The sequence below is a fragment of the Phycodurus eques genome, chromosome 4 (genome assembly GCF_024500275.1).
Source record: "Phycodurus eques isolate BA_2022a chromosome 4, UOR_Pequ_1.1, whole genome shotgun sequence".
Lineage (NCBI taxonomy): Eukaryota > Metazoa > Chordata > Actinopteri > Syngnathiformes > Syngnathidae > Phycodurus > Phycodurus eques.
In genome coordinates, this window is record NC_084528.1 from 25,904,770 (window position 1) to 25,921,104 (window position 16,335).

The 16,335-nt window shown below is 41.3% G+C and overlaps 1 protein-coding gene across 1 annotated transcript; it reads right to left on the minus strand.

Moving 5' to 3' along the window:
- Positions 1-552: 552 nt before the first annotated feature.
- On the minus strand, positions 553-2,873 carry tnfb (tumor necrosis factor b (TNF superfamily, member 2)). Its single transcript, XM_061675750.1, has 3 exons — positions 2,634-2,873; positions 2,447-2,552; positions 553-1,281 (listed from the first exon to the last, which is right to left on the minus strand). Exons 1-3 carry the CDS (start codon positions 2,829-2,831, stop codon positions 797-799), a joined length of 789 nt encoding a protein of 262 aa, XP_061531734.1. The 5' UTR covers positions 2,832-2,873; the 3' UTR covers positions 553-796.
- Between the last annotated feature and the right edge of the window lie 13,462 nt (positions 2,874-16,335).

A 16,335-nucleotide genomic window follows, 5' to 3' on the forward strand; every position in this document is an offset into this window, starting at 1 on the left:
GTTTGCAATGTGTACGTGTGTGTGCGTGTGCGTGCGCGTGCGCGTGTGCGCGTGTGCGTGTGTTTGTGGGGGCCCGGCCGGCTGAAGCAGTTTGACAACTTCCCCTCTGGTTGCTTTTTTTAAAATGGATTTTTATTTGTAACAGACAAGACACATGAGTTCACATTCCAAATGCGACTTTGCATAAATAACACCACGTTCCCGGATGGCTTAAATAAGAAAAATAAATTAGAAATAAATAGCGGCAATGAAGTTGCAAACTGTTACAGTTCATATAAGATGGCGTGCGTGTGCGTGTGTGTGTTTGTGCTCGAGGTCATCTCCATTGAGATTGAAGTAGTTCTCAATCACCGTTGTACGATGAATAAAGGCGGGGGGCTGTGTTCGGAATCACGCCTTCCTTACTCCTGAATCACTCTTTGGGGATTTTTATATAATCTTGTAAAAATCCCTATATCATAATTAGGGAGTAGAGAATGAACGAATGATTCCGAACGCAGCGACTGCGTTCGGAATCATTCGTCATTCCCTGCTCCCTAAACACTAACATAAAGTCTTTTTTATTGTTATTATTTTGTATTCCTTAATTTTCCCTAACCCTAACCCCAAGAATCATGGGCCATATTTGATACTGATCATCAGTGGAGTGGCTCACTACTCTTCAAGATGCATTGTGGGATACGTCTAGGGCACTATCAACTCCAAAATGGCAACGTCACTATATTTAGAGAGCACTATAAAGTGGATAGTGAGTGATTTCGAACACAACCGTAGCCCGGCAATTCTCACGGCCTCATCAGAGGGCAAAGACGCCGAAGAAGGTCTTGCCGCCCTCCGTCTCCAGCTCGGACAGCTGATTGGTCTCAGTCCACAGCTGGTCGTCCTTGTTGAGCTGGAAGACGGCGCCCAGGTACAAGGCGTTGTACCAGCCCTGCTTGGAGCGCTGCTCGTCCTCGGCCGAGCTGCTGGGCTGGCACGCCGAGCGGACGGCGCTCATCAGCGAGGCCTTGCGGCCCACCGAGTCGGAGTAGCGCCACACGCGGTGGCTGAGCGGCGCCAGGGGTTTCCCCGAAAACGCCGTCTCGCTCTCCGGGCCCTCCTCGGCGGTGCTGTCTCTGCAGGACACGCGGAAGGACGCCTGGCTGTAGATGAAGTAGAGGCCGGTGTGCGGCACTACGATCTGGTTGTTCTGCAGGGTCAGGCCGCCCTGCGCGAAGGCCTGACCCTGGCCGTTGCGCCACTGCAGCTGCTCGTTCACGCTCTTGCCTTCGTCGTGAATTCCTGACAAGAACACACAAACAAAACGCGTGTTGAAGCATCACCGGACACTTCATTAGGTACATCTGCACCAGGCCCTTTATTTTTTTAGTCCATTAAGATTGGCCTGTAGACAGCATTTAAAAAACAAGATTGAATTCTTTTTAATTGAAAATTAAAATGTATTTCATCATTTAAGAATGGAACATCCGTGCGGTTTGTTTTCTCTTTTTCTCTAAATATTATTTTTTCAGATTTCTTTTTTGATTTAGTTAATTAACTAAGGCGATCTCATACATAAACCCAGCTTATTTATGTATTGTTATTAGTATTTATTATTATCATTCAAAATTAAGAATGTCCGGTAAACTACTTTTTCTTAGAATTTTGGCGTGGCCCCTTCATGCAACCCGGGATAGAATACACTCCCTTTGAATTTCGGAGTTCCAGGAATCAGGTACTCTGAGTTCAAATTTCAGTGGATCCTCCAATAAGCTCCGAGTATTGTCTTTCTTTTGTCCCCATATAGTAAAATAGCTATCCAGTTACTGCTCATTAGATATTTCCCTCTGGCAGTGACAAATGTTGTCATTGTTGTGATTGTCAAGGCACATTTTTATTGGATACGGCTAAATCGTGCAGCTTATTCATGTGTCCACACAATGTATTCGTAGCGGCACTGGTCATGATTTTAAGACGAAGTGAAGCTTTGGGCTCGCATTGGATGTCATCGAAATGGCTTCCAAGTATGACCAGTCATAACGGGAGCAGGTTCCACGGTGTAATGGCGAGCACGCTGGCCTTTGAACCCAGTGATCTGAGTTCAATTGTCAGCGGAACCTTTAATGTTGTTTGCAAAGTCGAATGCCTTTTTGTAAAAGCGCGCTTTTTCATACTGGACTTCGATTCCACCGATGGAAGCTTCTACGATTTTGGCAAATGTCGATGAGATTTTGTAAAGGCACAGCTTTTCTACAATTGGATCGCATTGAAACGGCTCAAAAGATTCAATTCCACATTCAGTGACGCTATATATCATCATGCGTAGCATTCTGGACTTTGAATCCAATGACCAGAGTGCAAATCTCAGTGGAAACTTCAAGATTGAAAGAATTGAAAGTTTGCATAATTCTGCACGCGCCGGAGACAACAATAGGCAGATTCTAACTTGAGCGTTCCGACGTCTCACCTTCGAGATGAATGGCTGCCTTGGCTTTGCTGCTGATCTTCTTCAGGGTGTTGTGAGGATCTGACGTTTCGGCCACCAGCGCTTGCGTCGGGCCCGCCGACGGCGTCTAGACGGGAGCAAGAAGCATGAGAAGAGAAGCCGCGCGGAACTTTTTGTTTGGGTTCTTTTCGAGGCGCCCCCTCCGTACCGTGCTTTCGGGTCGTCCGTGCCAGTACCAGGCGAAGAGCAGCACCGTGCCCAAGCAAAGGGTGGCCACCAGGAGGCCCGCTGACAGCTTCCACATCCAGGCCGTGTACGAGCGCTTCTCCACCACCACCACCGTCTTCTCGTTCTGGAGGCCCTCTGCCGCCTCCACGTCGGCTGGCGTTGAAGTGTATGCCACCATGATGCTTTGAGCTGATTGTTCTTTTAGCACTGTGAGTGTTCCTGTTCCTGCCGCTGAGAGTGAAGTGTCTGCCAGAGAGCCTGTTCTTTTATTGCCTGCGCCCGGTTGGAAACTCCCGTGATGTCACTGGTGAAAGCTGAGCAGCAGTCTAAGCACCACATACAAAAAGGATCACACTCCTTTTTTTATTTCCTCACATCCAAAACATGGAAATCGATGCCAGTTCGGTTCGTGGTGAGTTACTTTTTTCCTTCTACGTGCAAATATTGCAGACAACACAAAATGAGTCAGCGCATCGTATGAGAAAGTTGAAAAAAAAACAACAACAACAACAACCTCAAACCAAGCATCCACACAAGTCCACCGCAGCTTTGAGGTTTTTGGGTGACATTTTTTCAGGGTGAGCCCCAGCAATCCACCTGAGCCCACCGAAAATAAGATGAAAAGTTACAATTTGCACCAAAAAAAGCATTTTTTTGAAACCCCGTTCGCTCAAGAAATAACTGAAATCAAAATCTGTGGCTGGCCATTTAAAAAAAAAAAAAAAGAAGAAGAAGAAGAATAAATGTTGTTAACTGTACAGGTATGTTTGTAAGTAGATTTAAACCAGTGTATCCCAACCATTTAGAAAAATCTCTCACCATTGATGTGAAATGTGGGCCTATTTTCGTCAAACACCAGGCTATTGTGTTGTATGAATGCCATCAGGTGGGTACAGAATTTCATTTTTTTCTTTCATGTCGCTGGCATAGATAGCTATACATTGAAACAACATTTATAGGCAATGAAGACTACGCTTAATTGGATTGTTTTCCACAGCACACCCGATAATCTCCCGTGTTGGGAATCACTGATTAAACCTTCTCTCACAGTCAAAATAATAATAATAATAATCAAGGCAAAAATGATGTTTTAATAACACGCATGTAATTTCTGACCACTTCGTGACATTCTGAAGTGGCATACAAGTGTAAAAACAAGGACGTTAATAAGATGTAAAACCGTCAAAACAGTTTTAATGCAACGTTTCTCTGTGAGATTCTTAACTGTACGGGAAGCTTTTCAAAGTGCAGATCTAGAGTGTTTCTCTATTGTTCACATTGTTAAAAGTCTGAGGAGTTTTTGGCCTTGGCAGATCTCATTCCATTGATTGTGTTTGGAATTTTTTACAGGTATTACTTTGCCTGTGCCTTCCAACAGCAGGTTTTGTGTATATTTCCCTTGTTTGATTTGAAGTAGTGTTACAAAAGAAACGATTTAACGGGATCTTGCACCGCTTTACAAACAGGATCGAGTTGACTTCCTCTGGTTTTCGGGCAAATCATCAAATTCTGCTGCCATGCTCCACCCACATGCGATAATCAAAATTGAAACTTTTTACTAGCTTCGCCCACCTGACCAGCATACTGTACGTGGCTCCAATTTGGAAGCAATCGGATAAAATCTCCAGGATGTTTTCATCTTTCAACGGCCCCCTGGAAATGACCAAATCGGTCGTAAAATGGCCGCTTCCAACCAAAATGGAAGACTTTGTGTCTTTTCGAATGTCATTTCTTGAGACTCTTTGCTGCTCATGAAAAACGTGTACCAAATGTCATGTCGCTAATTCAAACAGGCTTTCGGGGCTGAATTTTCAAAAAGAATCAGAGGGGCACTACCGAGACAATTTTGGGGTCACACCGCTACTAAATGCATTTACATTTTCACAATGTTTCATTCTCTATTGTTTTCTGTGTTATTTGTTTCCAGTAAACTTCAACTGGGAGTGATGAAAGACAGCTTCGAGCAAGCAAGCCTTCCAAGTGAGTATTCCTCTTTTCTATCCTCAGAGTAGTTCTGTGTCATATTACGATAATTCTCGTAGTAGTGCGATATAAAAACATCTACTCTTGAAGAGATGTTATATTTCTATACGACCGTTTATGGTTTATAAGTGGGTTATTTAGCTCTGCGGCTACGCTAACACTGCATGAGCCAACGAATAAAGGTTACTATAAGTACAGCAACGCTGCTACTTTGCAGTAACATTTTTATATCACCCCGTGGGTTCGCTGTACAGGCTTCAAAATCACAATTGAGAAAATAATAACGCGGAACAAACTAAGACGTCTTGAAAAATAGCAGTGTTGAGTTTCAGTCCACCTGCACACACGGGGGTGACAAATTGACGACAGGCCACCCCAACTTTCCTTGCGGCCTGGTGGAAACTGTGGGCGACAAGGAATTCTTGTTCAAACAGGTTTGCACTCTTCTTGTTTCTCAACTCCATTTCCCTGGCGTATCGTATTGTGTGAACTCGCAACCAGTCCAGTCAGCTCTCTCTCATGTCACGTGCTGCTTTTATTCATCTATTGTGTGAATGCGTACGCGTGGTTCTTCCAGAATGTGGACTTCCTCATCAGTCACACACACGCCGACTTGGAATATTTGCTCATTATTTTCCCCCGCAACTAAGTTGTGAGACTTGTGTAACGGCAAACTCCCCCAGGGAGGCAAAGCTGACTTCCAGGTGGATCCTATGCTAATTTGAACACAAATGGAGGAGCAACGCATGTAGAAAGATAATATAACAATACTCACAGGCATATATGCTTTATGCTGTATGAAAAATGCCTAATATTACCGTGTGTTACTGAGTCACAGTTGTAGGAGATGAGGTCTTCATTTGTGTCTGCATGGGCAAATTATACTGCATCCTGGTAGGCAAGACTGGCAAACCTTATGGAGCAGCACAATGAATTGGAATGCAGCATTAAATCACCATACACAAATTGTTTAAGTCTAACCTAGACATTGTATTGAATTATGTTATTCCTGTTTTTCTAAAATACAATATGATAGACCGCTAATTTCTTCTTAAAAACCCAAACGCAAAATGTTTTTTTTTTTTGGGGGTGCGGCTGGAGCTGATTAATGGCATTCCCATTCTTTTCAAAAGGGGAAAGATGACTTGATATCAAGGTTGTCATCGTAAACGAAAATGAACGAAATAACTAAAATTGAAAAAAACATTTTCGAAAATGGAATAAAATAAAAACAATGTATAAAAAAAATGTTAACTGACTAAAATAACGTTTTCCATTTGCAAAACTAACTAAAAACTAACAATAATTTCAGCGAAAATGTCCTTGGTTTTTGTCTTTGTCAATTAATTTTATACATGAGCTTTCGGCGTGAAGTATTTATTTTGGATAAATACATAGATACATTAACGGGTAGGGAAAGAAGGTCAAACAGTCATTTGGGAATTGTAGTTCATTTGCTGTGTCGCCTAGAAGTGACATCATCGGGCAGCGCCGTCGTATTGACGGCTCGCCAGACTGACAGCCAGAACAAGCTGAAATTTTGCAGCGAAGCTTTTCAAGCTGCTTCTGTTGCAACGCGCGGCTACACGGCGACCGACTAGCTAGCGCCTCCACGGAACCTGCACACGTTGGTTTTTCGTCTTTTGGGGGAAAACGCCGCGGTTTCCGCGCCGTTTGTCTCGCTGGCACAGCAGGTGATTGAACGACCGCCACAACAGGACATTTTCACTGCACTACTTGGAAAAGCTTTGTCACAATAATCATGGACTCAACAACAACAACAACAACAACAATAAGAACAACAAAAAGACTGGATGCCCTTTGACTGGAGATACAGCAGGTACAAGCAAGCTTACTTTCTATCGCTCTGTCTGACGGTCACAAATCTGAAAGTCTAACTGAGAAGTTAGAATACATGCTTAATAAGAACTTTTTTTTTTTTTTTTTTTTGTCAGTTAAACATTAACACAGAAAGGCCAAACTACAGCATGTGCCGTAATTGAGGGCGATGTACTAGCGTTGCTTCAGTTACACTAGCCTTCATTGTTCAGACTCGAGTGCGCAAATCAGCAGGCTAAAGGTCCAGCTAATATTATACTTACACTAACGTAACAGTCGGATTAAGCGCGAGTTGACTGGTCAAGCCTGGAGAGTGAGGCACGAGGATAATGAAACAGAAAAATGGCGAGACTTTACTCCGATCTGATCGGTATCGGCCGACAATGAACATTTTACGCCAAATCGGCTTTAATGTCGTACTTCGGCGATCGATCGGCTCCGCAAAAGACATTGACTCCGCGGCACCATCGTGTACAGTATATTTGAATCCGAAAGCTGGTTTATTTTTAGCCTAGTCGCGTGTCTTTTGACGTAGTACTGATCGGACGACGGAAATCCTGATAAGCGTAAAGCCCGAAAAATGACTGTTGTTGTGTTACCGTCTTGGACACTACATTAGTGTAGCAACAGAGCTAACATAATACCCCACACATGAAAATAACCATATCAACAATACAGGGTTATATTGTATGGTAGCACCATGTTGGAAAAGTTATGAGCCAAAATACACTTTCTTGCAAGATGGACCGATAAGCAGAATCTAATTACTGGGAACCGGTTCTCAAAAAGAACTGTTTTTTGATAAATAGCGGTAGTTGTGAGCATTTTTAGCTTGCTAAGTGTGTTACTGGAAGCCTCCAACCACCTTTTGCACTGTTGTGCAGGTTTTACCAGCACTTGTCTTCTGGGGTTTGGGTTATGTTGGGTTAAATTAGGGTGAAGGGTTAGGTCAATTAAGGGTTAGGACTGAATGTTGCGTTACGGTTTAGGGTTTAATAAAGAAGTGAGGTTGTTATGGTTAGGATGTGGGAGGAAACCGGAGTGCCCGGAGAAAACCCACGCAGGCACGGGGAGAACAAGCAAACTCCACACAGGCGGGGCCGGGGATTGAACCCGGAGCCTCAGAACTGTGAGGCAGATGTGCTAACCAGTCGCTCACCGTGCCTCCTCTTTTCTATTTTTAAAGTGTGTGTGTGTGTGTGTGTGTGTATAGTATTTATTGCTAATACTGCATGTCGTAAATATGGACATTTTCTGACAAATGAGTCCACAAAAGGATCCAATGCTTTTTTTTTGTGTGTGTGTGTGTGCGTGATCATGTCCAATGCATGACTGAAAATAGAAATTATTACGCGAATGCCAGGAATTCATGGCGGTGTATCCCTGTGCATTGTGGGAAGATCCTGTCAGTCTACCTATTGTAGTTCCAGTTTAACGTGCGTTAAGAAGGTCAAATCAAAATTGTTGTTCATAATAATAATAATAATAATTTATATGACGCTTTTTACGGGACCAAACAATGCTTTCTTGTGGTTTCTTTGTGGGCGGGTAATTTTGACTTTTATTGTTCACGTGTGTGGGACATTTTTGACATTTACATACATTGATCTAAATGGCAAAATTTGTAAAGAGCATAGTCATGTTTCAAAGAAAATAAACTTGATGAATTTTCTTGTAATTTCTTCTGAGATTTGTTCATACATGTTTGAAGATAATTGTTGAAAATGGGCAAAGACTGAGAACTATCCGTCTGTCCATCCGTTTGGATGACCGAGCTTCTCACCTTATGTCGAGAGCCCGGAGATCCTGCTGAGGAAACTCCATCCATCCATTTTCTGTACCGCTTCTCCTCACGAGGGTCGCGGGCGTGCTGGAACTCATCCCAGCTATCTTCGGGCGAGAGGCGGGGTACACCCTGAACTGGTCGCCAGCCAATCGCAGGGCACATACAAACAAACAACCATTCGCACTCACATTCACACCTACGGGAAATTTAGAATCTCCAATTAATGCATGTTTTGGGGATGTGGGAGGAAACCGGAGTGCCCGGAGAAAAGCCACGCAGGCACGGGGAGAACATGCAAACTCCACACAGGCGGGGCCGGGATTTGAACCCTCTACATAACAAACAATCAAGAAAAAAAAAATCGAAATTATTTTTTAATATAGAAATAAGGCAGGAATTTGCCCTCTGAAAAGTATTTTGCCAAGTGTTTAATCAATCTAAATAATGTATGCAAACTGAAATAAATGGACTTTTCTACTGTATTGTAATTTATTGAGATGTACCTGTATATATTCTGCAATTTTTTTGTTAATGACACTCTTCTCTGTGGTGTGTCAAATTTACAAGACATTTTTATTTACTTTAATTGTTTTATCCTGCAAGTTAGAAAAACTATTGTCCCACAATTATTATTTCCAATTTTAGATCATGCAGATGTACTCTATCACAACACCTCCGAGTCAAATCTTTATGTTGCTTTTCATAGTCTCTCCAGCGTTCTCCCGTGGTGTCCTAATATTACACATCATTGTAATATTCATGAATGGAATTTGTCTCCGGTAGTTGGAGCCGCTCTAGTACGACAAAAGAGAGTCAATTGACAGAGAACACATTTGAGACATAAAGACATTGACAAAAAAAGTCGCTGATTAATAAAAGGTTGCTGGTAATCTGTGTGGATGTTACTGCATGTTCATATATGGTTTTTGCATACATATTGCAGTGCTAACTCACTCACACAGTTTCTGTTTTACATGGGCCTATCTGGTCATGTCACTTCTGGGGAGAGATTTATTTGCACGGATGTGTTCAGGATTTGAAATGCAGAACTTCGCTACACCAGTACGCTACAATGATAATTCTATTTTCGCTTCCCCCCCCCCCCCCCCCCCATTTGCCACCGTAATTCGTTCCGAATTCTCAATACGTGAGGACGGAGGGAGAGAAGCGACAGTAAAACAAGCCAAAATGCAGATGTCAGGAGGTGAGGCGTGGTAAGAGACTAGTTGCATACTAGTTGTGTTTTAACCAAACGTGAGGCTATAAAAAGAAGTCTTAAATCAATATTGAAACATTTCTACAGAGGTCGGCGATCTAGTAATTTCCGTGGGTCGGGTATTCCAGAGTACTGGAACCAAAATAGACTATGTCAAACTCATTTTTGTCACGGGCCACATTGTAGTTATGGCTTCCCTCGGAGGGCCGTTATGACTGTGAACCCACGTAAAATATTGCCTCTTATCATGACATATACACAAAAAGTTGATGGATAACTAGTTTTAAAGTCAGACGCCAATACAAAAAATGTCAACTATTATTACATTTATTTCAAAAAGGTCATTGGTAACATAAAATGCTTGCAATATCTAAACACTATACAAGTGAAGACACCAATTTTGGTATTTTCACAAGAAACATGAAGTCAACACACATGATCTGCTTTTGCGGGCCACATAAAACGATGTTGCGGGCCGGATCTGGCCCCCGGGCCACCAGTTTGACGCATGTGCTCCAGAACCTGCTCAATCAATGGATCAATCAATCAATCAATGAAACTTTATTCATACAGCGCTTTTCGTACATAAAATTCAACTCAAAGTGCTTTACATTGATTAAAATCAACCACTCCTGCCATTCATCCACGAGGACACCTACACACACACACACACGCACACACACGCATACGTACAAGTGCTGACTTCTTTTTAGCTTGACGTCACCCAAAACAAAATAAAAATAAAAACCAGCACGTCCTAACTTGTGTGTGTAAGGCTTGCGGGGGGGGGGGGGGGCACTAGAAACCACAAAACCAGCAAGATAGGAATGCCCAAAGAAGAGTTATAAGTATTTAACAAAACCTTAAAATCGCATTTCAGGTGGACGAGGAGCCAGTCCAAGTTGTCCGCTTTTTTGGAACGTATTGCAGGCATCAAATTAAAAATGAGTGAATATTTTAAAAAATAATAATAATAAATGACAATAACGTTCATCTGTTTGAACATAAAATAGCTTGTCTTTGTCGTGTGTTCAAATGAATTTAGGTTAAAAAGGATTTGCAAATCATTGTGTTCTCTATTGGAATTGGGGTTACCGGTTTCAAGGCGGACCACGGTCTTAAAAAGTCATGCTTTGAAAACCTAAACTCCCTGGCGACCCAGCTGGGCTCCGGGAGATTCCGGGAGACGTCACGGGGACTCGACTAGTCTCCAGACCAGTGAGCTACGGGTCTAAAGAACCTGTAAAAAGCTTGGAACAAACTTTGATTTTCTTGGGCAAAAAAAGAGAGTCTGCTCCCTCTTTCGGTAGGTTCCGCTGACAGTGAATGAGTTCTCAGTTTTCGCAGGGTTCATTGTGAAATATAGTCATAATTGGCACAGTATTCCATTTACACTGCATGACCTTGTGATTTATTTCAGAGGGCTTGGTGTCTTGTGTAAATGTGTGATGACGTCATCACGCCTCCCTGTCAGCCCGTAAGCCGACAGGAAGCACACCAGGAAGTTGAGATGGCCGTAAGGTAAGGTGATGAAAGCCGTGCTTTTCCTATGACAAGGACCAAGGGAAGATTCAGCAACCTGTCAATCATTTCGAGTGACCTGGGAAAATCTTTCAGCATTTGCGACTTGGGAATGAACATATGATGTCACCATTGAGGAAGTGAAGAAAAATAAGAATAAAGACCACCCCAATTTAGCAATATATTCCACAGCCATATATTTCAAAAATAAAAAAACATTTTAGAAAATAGTTTTACCCCTCTCACACACTAAAAAAAAAAAAAAAAGGTTAGTTGATTAGAAGAAACTCATTAAAATACTTTTTAAAGCATTTCTTTGCATTGCAGATGTTCTCACTCTGAGTAGACAAAAGGATCGCTTTAAATTCCGAGATATAGCGGTTAACAATGATAAAAAGTATTCATTGTTAATCGTGTTATTTCATTTTAAAAAGTATTCATTCGGTGCAAAACAAATGAAATGTTGAAATATATATTAATTGTAGTGTATATTGTTTGTAAATACGTCTTAATTGTAAGAAAATACAGTATTGTTAAAAATAAAATGGATTAATTGTAAAATATTAATTGGTTTCACAAATATATATTATTTGTAAAATACATGTTGATTTCAGAAATACATAAGTGTAAAAAAAATATATTTGCAAAAAATATTTACTGTAAAAAATTATGAATTGTAAATATTTTTAAGCGTAAAGATTATTATTGAATTGTAAAAGAAAATTAATGTTTCACCGAATTATTAAATTTTAAAAATGTATTAATTATTGGTAAAAATATATATTAATTACAAAAACATGAATTGTATGATACATATTAATTAGCTGCAAAAACGGTATTGTTTTAAAAACTTGTTATTCAATTGTAAAAACATTTCAAATCCCTGTATAAAGATGTTGATATCCTGTGCGAGCACACAGGGCATTGTGGACTTGTCGGTGAATACAGCAAGTGGCATACTTGGAGAAACTTGGGGGGGGGAGTAAAAGTTTGGGACGCATCATCAGTAGTAGCCCACGACAGACTCAGATGGAGAACTCTGCTCTACGCGCCCCTCTGCATCCAACTTTCACTACTAGGCGGACATCTGTGTTCCAGCCACGACGTCGTGCTTCAGCTAACTCAGCATAGCGCCGATATTTTCGCTTCTATGCCTCGTCCATGGAATCCTCCCAGAGTACAGTTAGCTCAATAAAAAAAAAGTATAGTTTGATTGTAAAAAACAAATAAATGTATCAAATTGTATAAAATACATTCTAAAACATATCCATTAAATGTTAACATGTATTAATTTGCAAATATATATGTATATGTATATATATATATATATATATATTTATATGTATCTACCATTCGCAGGCGGCACGGTGGACAACTGGTTAGAGCGTCAAATCCCCGGCCCCGCCTGTGTGGAGTTTGCATGTTCTCCCCGTGCCCGCGTGGGTTTTCTCCGGGCACTCCGCTTTCCTCCCACATCCCAAAAAACATGCATGGTAGGTTATTTGACAACTCTAAATTGCGTGACTGTGAGTGCGAATGGTTGTTTGTTCGTATGTGCCCTGCGATTGGCTGGCAACCAGTTCAGGGTGTAACCCCGCCTCCTGCCCGATGACAGCTGGGATAGGCTCCAGCGCGCCCGCGACCCTAGTGAGGAGAAGCGGCTCAGAAAATGGATGGATGGATACCATTCGCACTCACATGCACACCTACGGGCAATTTAGAGTCATCCAATGAATGCATGTTTTTGGGATGTGGGAGGAAACCGGAGTGCCCGGAGAAAACCCACGCAGGCACGGGGAGAACATGCAAACTCCACACAGGCGGGGCCGGGGATTTGAACACCGGTCCTCAGAGCTGTGAGGCAGATGTGCTAACCAGTCTTCCGCCATGCCACTGGGATGTACTCCAGTCCAGTATATTGTGTTTATACTGTATAATGATTTATTTTTCTTTAATGATAACTGAGTTGATTATGAAATATGATGATACGCAATTGCAAAGTTGAGTGGTCGGGCATCTGGCCAGCTTTCTGTCACTTGACGTGTGGAAAAAGTTCTGGAAGGACTGGTTTTGATGATGACATCACGCAGGGCTTGTCCATTGAGGTGGCGCGAGAGCACTTTTGTGCGATGTCTCCGGCTACAATACACACATTCTTTACTTTCACTGATACTGTCATATGCCATTCAGCGGTATTAGCCACTTGTCTGATTTTTTTTTTTTTTTTAATTTCATTTTTTTAAAAATGGATTTTCTTTTGCAGCTTCCGTAGTTGAAAGCGCATCCCTGCTGACATGCATTGCTTACACTAACAAGAGGACCGTGACAACCGTCCCATGGGAACGTTTAACGTCTAACAATGTCTATTTTTTAACACAAGATGTCACCACAGAGCCACCAAAGATGACATTAGCCGATGCTTAGGCTTTGTTCGTGTTAACATATATCAAATCATATTTGTATAAATACGTGATATGGGGGGGGGGGGGGGGGGGGGACGACGACACACAAGCACGGGGAGAACACGCAAACTCCTTCCAGCAAGGCTGGAGCCCAGATTTTGAACTCCCAACCTCTGAATTGAAACCTCTCATCCACCGTGCCACCCTATGTAAGAGTATCATAAGAAATATTTATAATTCAATGAATAAATGACCCAAGAATACTTTTTTTTCAACAGAATTTAATATTTAATATTTAACATTCTATAAATTGATACATGCACTACATAATTACGTAACAGTCCTAATTCATATTTGATTATACCTTAAAAAAAAAAAAAAACAGAGATTATTTTTTAAAGAAGAATATAACTATTAAAAATACTTATAAAATAGTATAATATTAAATGAATAACTAGCTGATTGACCAAGAAAATCATTTTATTGACTAAAATGAAACATATTAGCATATGATAATCGCTACTTAAGGCACCAGCAACAACCTTGTGCATTACTTTCACTGTATTCTAATTATAGAATCCTTTGGTATAATTAACTCAGGTATGTATTGTAAACCATAATGTGTGTGTGGGCGTGTGTGTATTATGATGTAACTTTTGACGGGCCGCTGAACGATACTGATTATCCCCAGCTATTTGGTGGTTTGTGTCGTCACCGTGGTGTCAAAAAAAAATTTAAAAAGTGGGCGCGTGTTTGGGAAACGCGACGAGGAAACAGCACCGCCTGGCGGATAATTCAAACAATTCACATGTTCTCCTTTATTATGTTGACTACAATAGAGTGCTATTTTGCCATTATGAACACATTTTTAAAAAATCTTTCATTTTTTGGGGGGGGGAGGGGCTGTAACAGATTAATAGCGTTGCAGTTTATTTCAGTATTTATTTTGAAATACAGTGGGGCCTTGACGATGTTTGTAACTCATAACACTCGTATCTCAAATCATCTTTCCCCAATGAATTGCCAATAATCTGTTCATCTCCCCTCAAAAAAACAAAAAAAACATTTTTGTAATGTGTTTTTAATATGAAAAATAGCACGCTATGCTATTTACTTTATCAAACATAACATAATTAAATGGAACTTAAAGAATTCAACAGTTTGCACATCTTGATGATTTCATTGTGATTCTTTCTGTTGTGCACGACTCTCCCTTCGGGGGCAGTCTAATACAATCATGAAGACAAACTAATAAGAGTTTCACAACTGCTTTAAATTGCTCAGTAAACTTGAGCAATTTAAGTCATTTATTGCAGAGGATAAAGTCAATATGCCTGTGTCTATTGTTCTATTATCGATCTACATGTGTTGCTGCACCGTTGTGTTCAAATATCCATTGCTAAAGGGTTATAACACTGTGTCCGACAACATGTAATTCTCTTCGTTTTAAGATTAGTTTGGCAGTAAATTTCAACTGAGTGGCATTAAACAGCTCGAACTGTTTACTATCTGCCAAACTGCTGATTGTTGGGTTGCGTTCACTGCCCATACAGCACTTGTATCTCAAATTTTATCTCAAAAGTTAAAGCAATCGTCCTAACGACGGCTCGTATTTGGAAAAACTCGTGAGTCGGGTCCCTCATATCTCAAGACACCACTATGCAGTGAACCACTTCTATTGGTGGGGATGGAGACCACGATTTGCCTCCAATAGCGAAAATCTGCGAGTAATTGATGCCCAGCCAAAAAGGGTTGTAATTGCCTTTTGATGCCATAAAATAGCAATAAAGCACTTCAAAAAATACATTCTGTTTAATTCTGTTATTACCACATGAGAGTGCTATTGTCTTTATATAAATGAAAAAAAACCACACAAATTGCAAAAATGTTTCCTTTTTTTTTTAGGAAAAGGCTCAAACGGATTAAAGGCATTTCCATTCACTTCAATGGGGAAAGATGATTTGAGATATGAGTGGTTTGAGTTAAGTACGTTGTCGCGGAACAAATAAAATTTGCATCCCAAGGCACCGCTGTACAAGTGAATTAAATTACGAGCTGGTTCACGGAACAAAAATGTGTCAAGTCGTGTAGTTTAAGTCAAAGTCAAGTCGACTCCTTCATAAGTTTTAGCCGATCCCAATCCGAAAATTGGCGACTTGCCTCTGACGCGAGTCCAGTCAAGTGACACGAGTTTCCCCCCCCCCCCCGTCTGCTAATGGATCTGGAAGGCACCCCAAAATGTGTCCTCAGTCAGGAAGTCTCCGCTGATATTGACTCTGACGCTGTCCCCCTCCTGGAGGCGCACCATCTTGGCCACCCACACGGATCCGTGGGTCGCGGCCGGGTAGGAGCCCTCGGCCAGCTTCCTGATGCTTTTGCCGGACGTGGCGTTTCTGGTCACGATCACGCTTTTCTCTCGCCTGGGTTCTTTGGTGAAGGTGACCTGGGCGTAAAGGAAGTAAACGCCGTCTTTGCCAAACTGGATCGAGTCGCCCCGCAGCACCAGGGGGCAGCTGTCGCACCTGGGTGAGCTGGATGCCCAAGGGTGCCCGTTGGAAGCTGCGGGAAGAACAAAAAAAAAAGATCTGCAAACATCTAATTCCCCTTCTATTGGCCACCAAATGCACATTTTTAGCCTGAGACTAATTGGAGTACATTTCCTAAATAATAAAAAAAACAACAAAAAAAAAACGTTAATTAAAATGTACAGTATTATCTCAAATTAAATATTGTTTTGTACAATAAATGTTTATTTTGTGACAAGATATTTTACAATTAATATAGATATTACAATCAGTATATATTTGTTTTATTAATTAATATTGTTTTACATTCCTCCATCCATTTTCCGGACCGCTTATCCTCACTAGGTTCGTGGACAGTTAATATACAACATAATATGTTTTACGATCAATTAATATATTTTTTAATTCAT

Bases quoted from the DNA above. Each gene is read 5' to 3' on its own strand.
- tnfb (XM_061675750.1), bottom strand. From the start codon at position 2,831: ATGGTGGCATACACTTCAACGCCAGCCGACGTGGAGGCGGCAGAGGGC. The intron at 2,553-2,633 runs GTACGGAGGGGG...GCTCCCGTCTAG, and splicing joins ACGGACGACCCGAAAGCACG to ACGCCGTCGGCGGGCCCGAC. The intron at 1,282-2,446 runs GTGAGACGTCGG...TGTTCTTGTCAG, and splicing joins GGCAGCCATTCATCTCGAAG to GAATTCACGACGAAGGCAAG.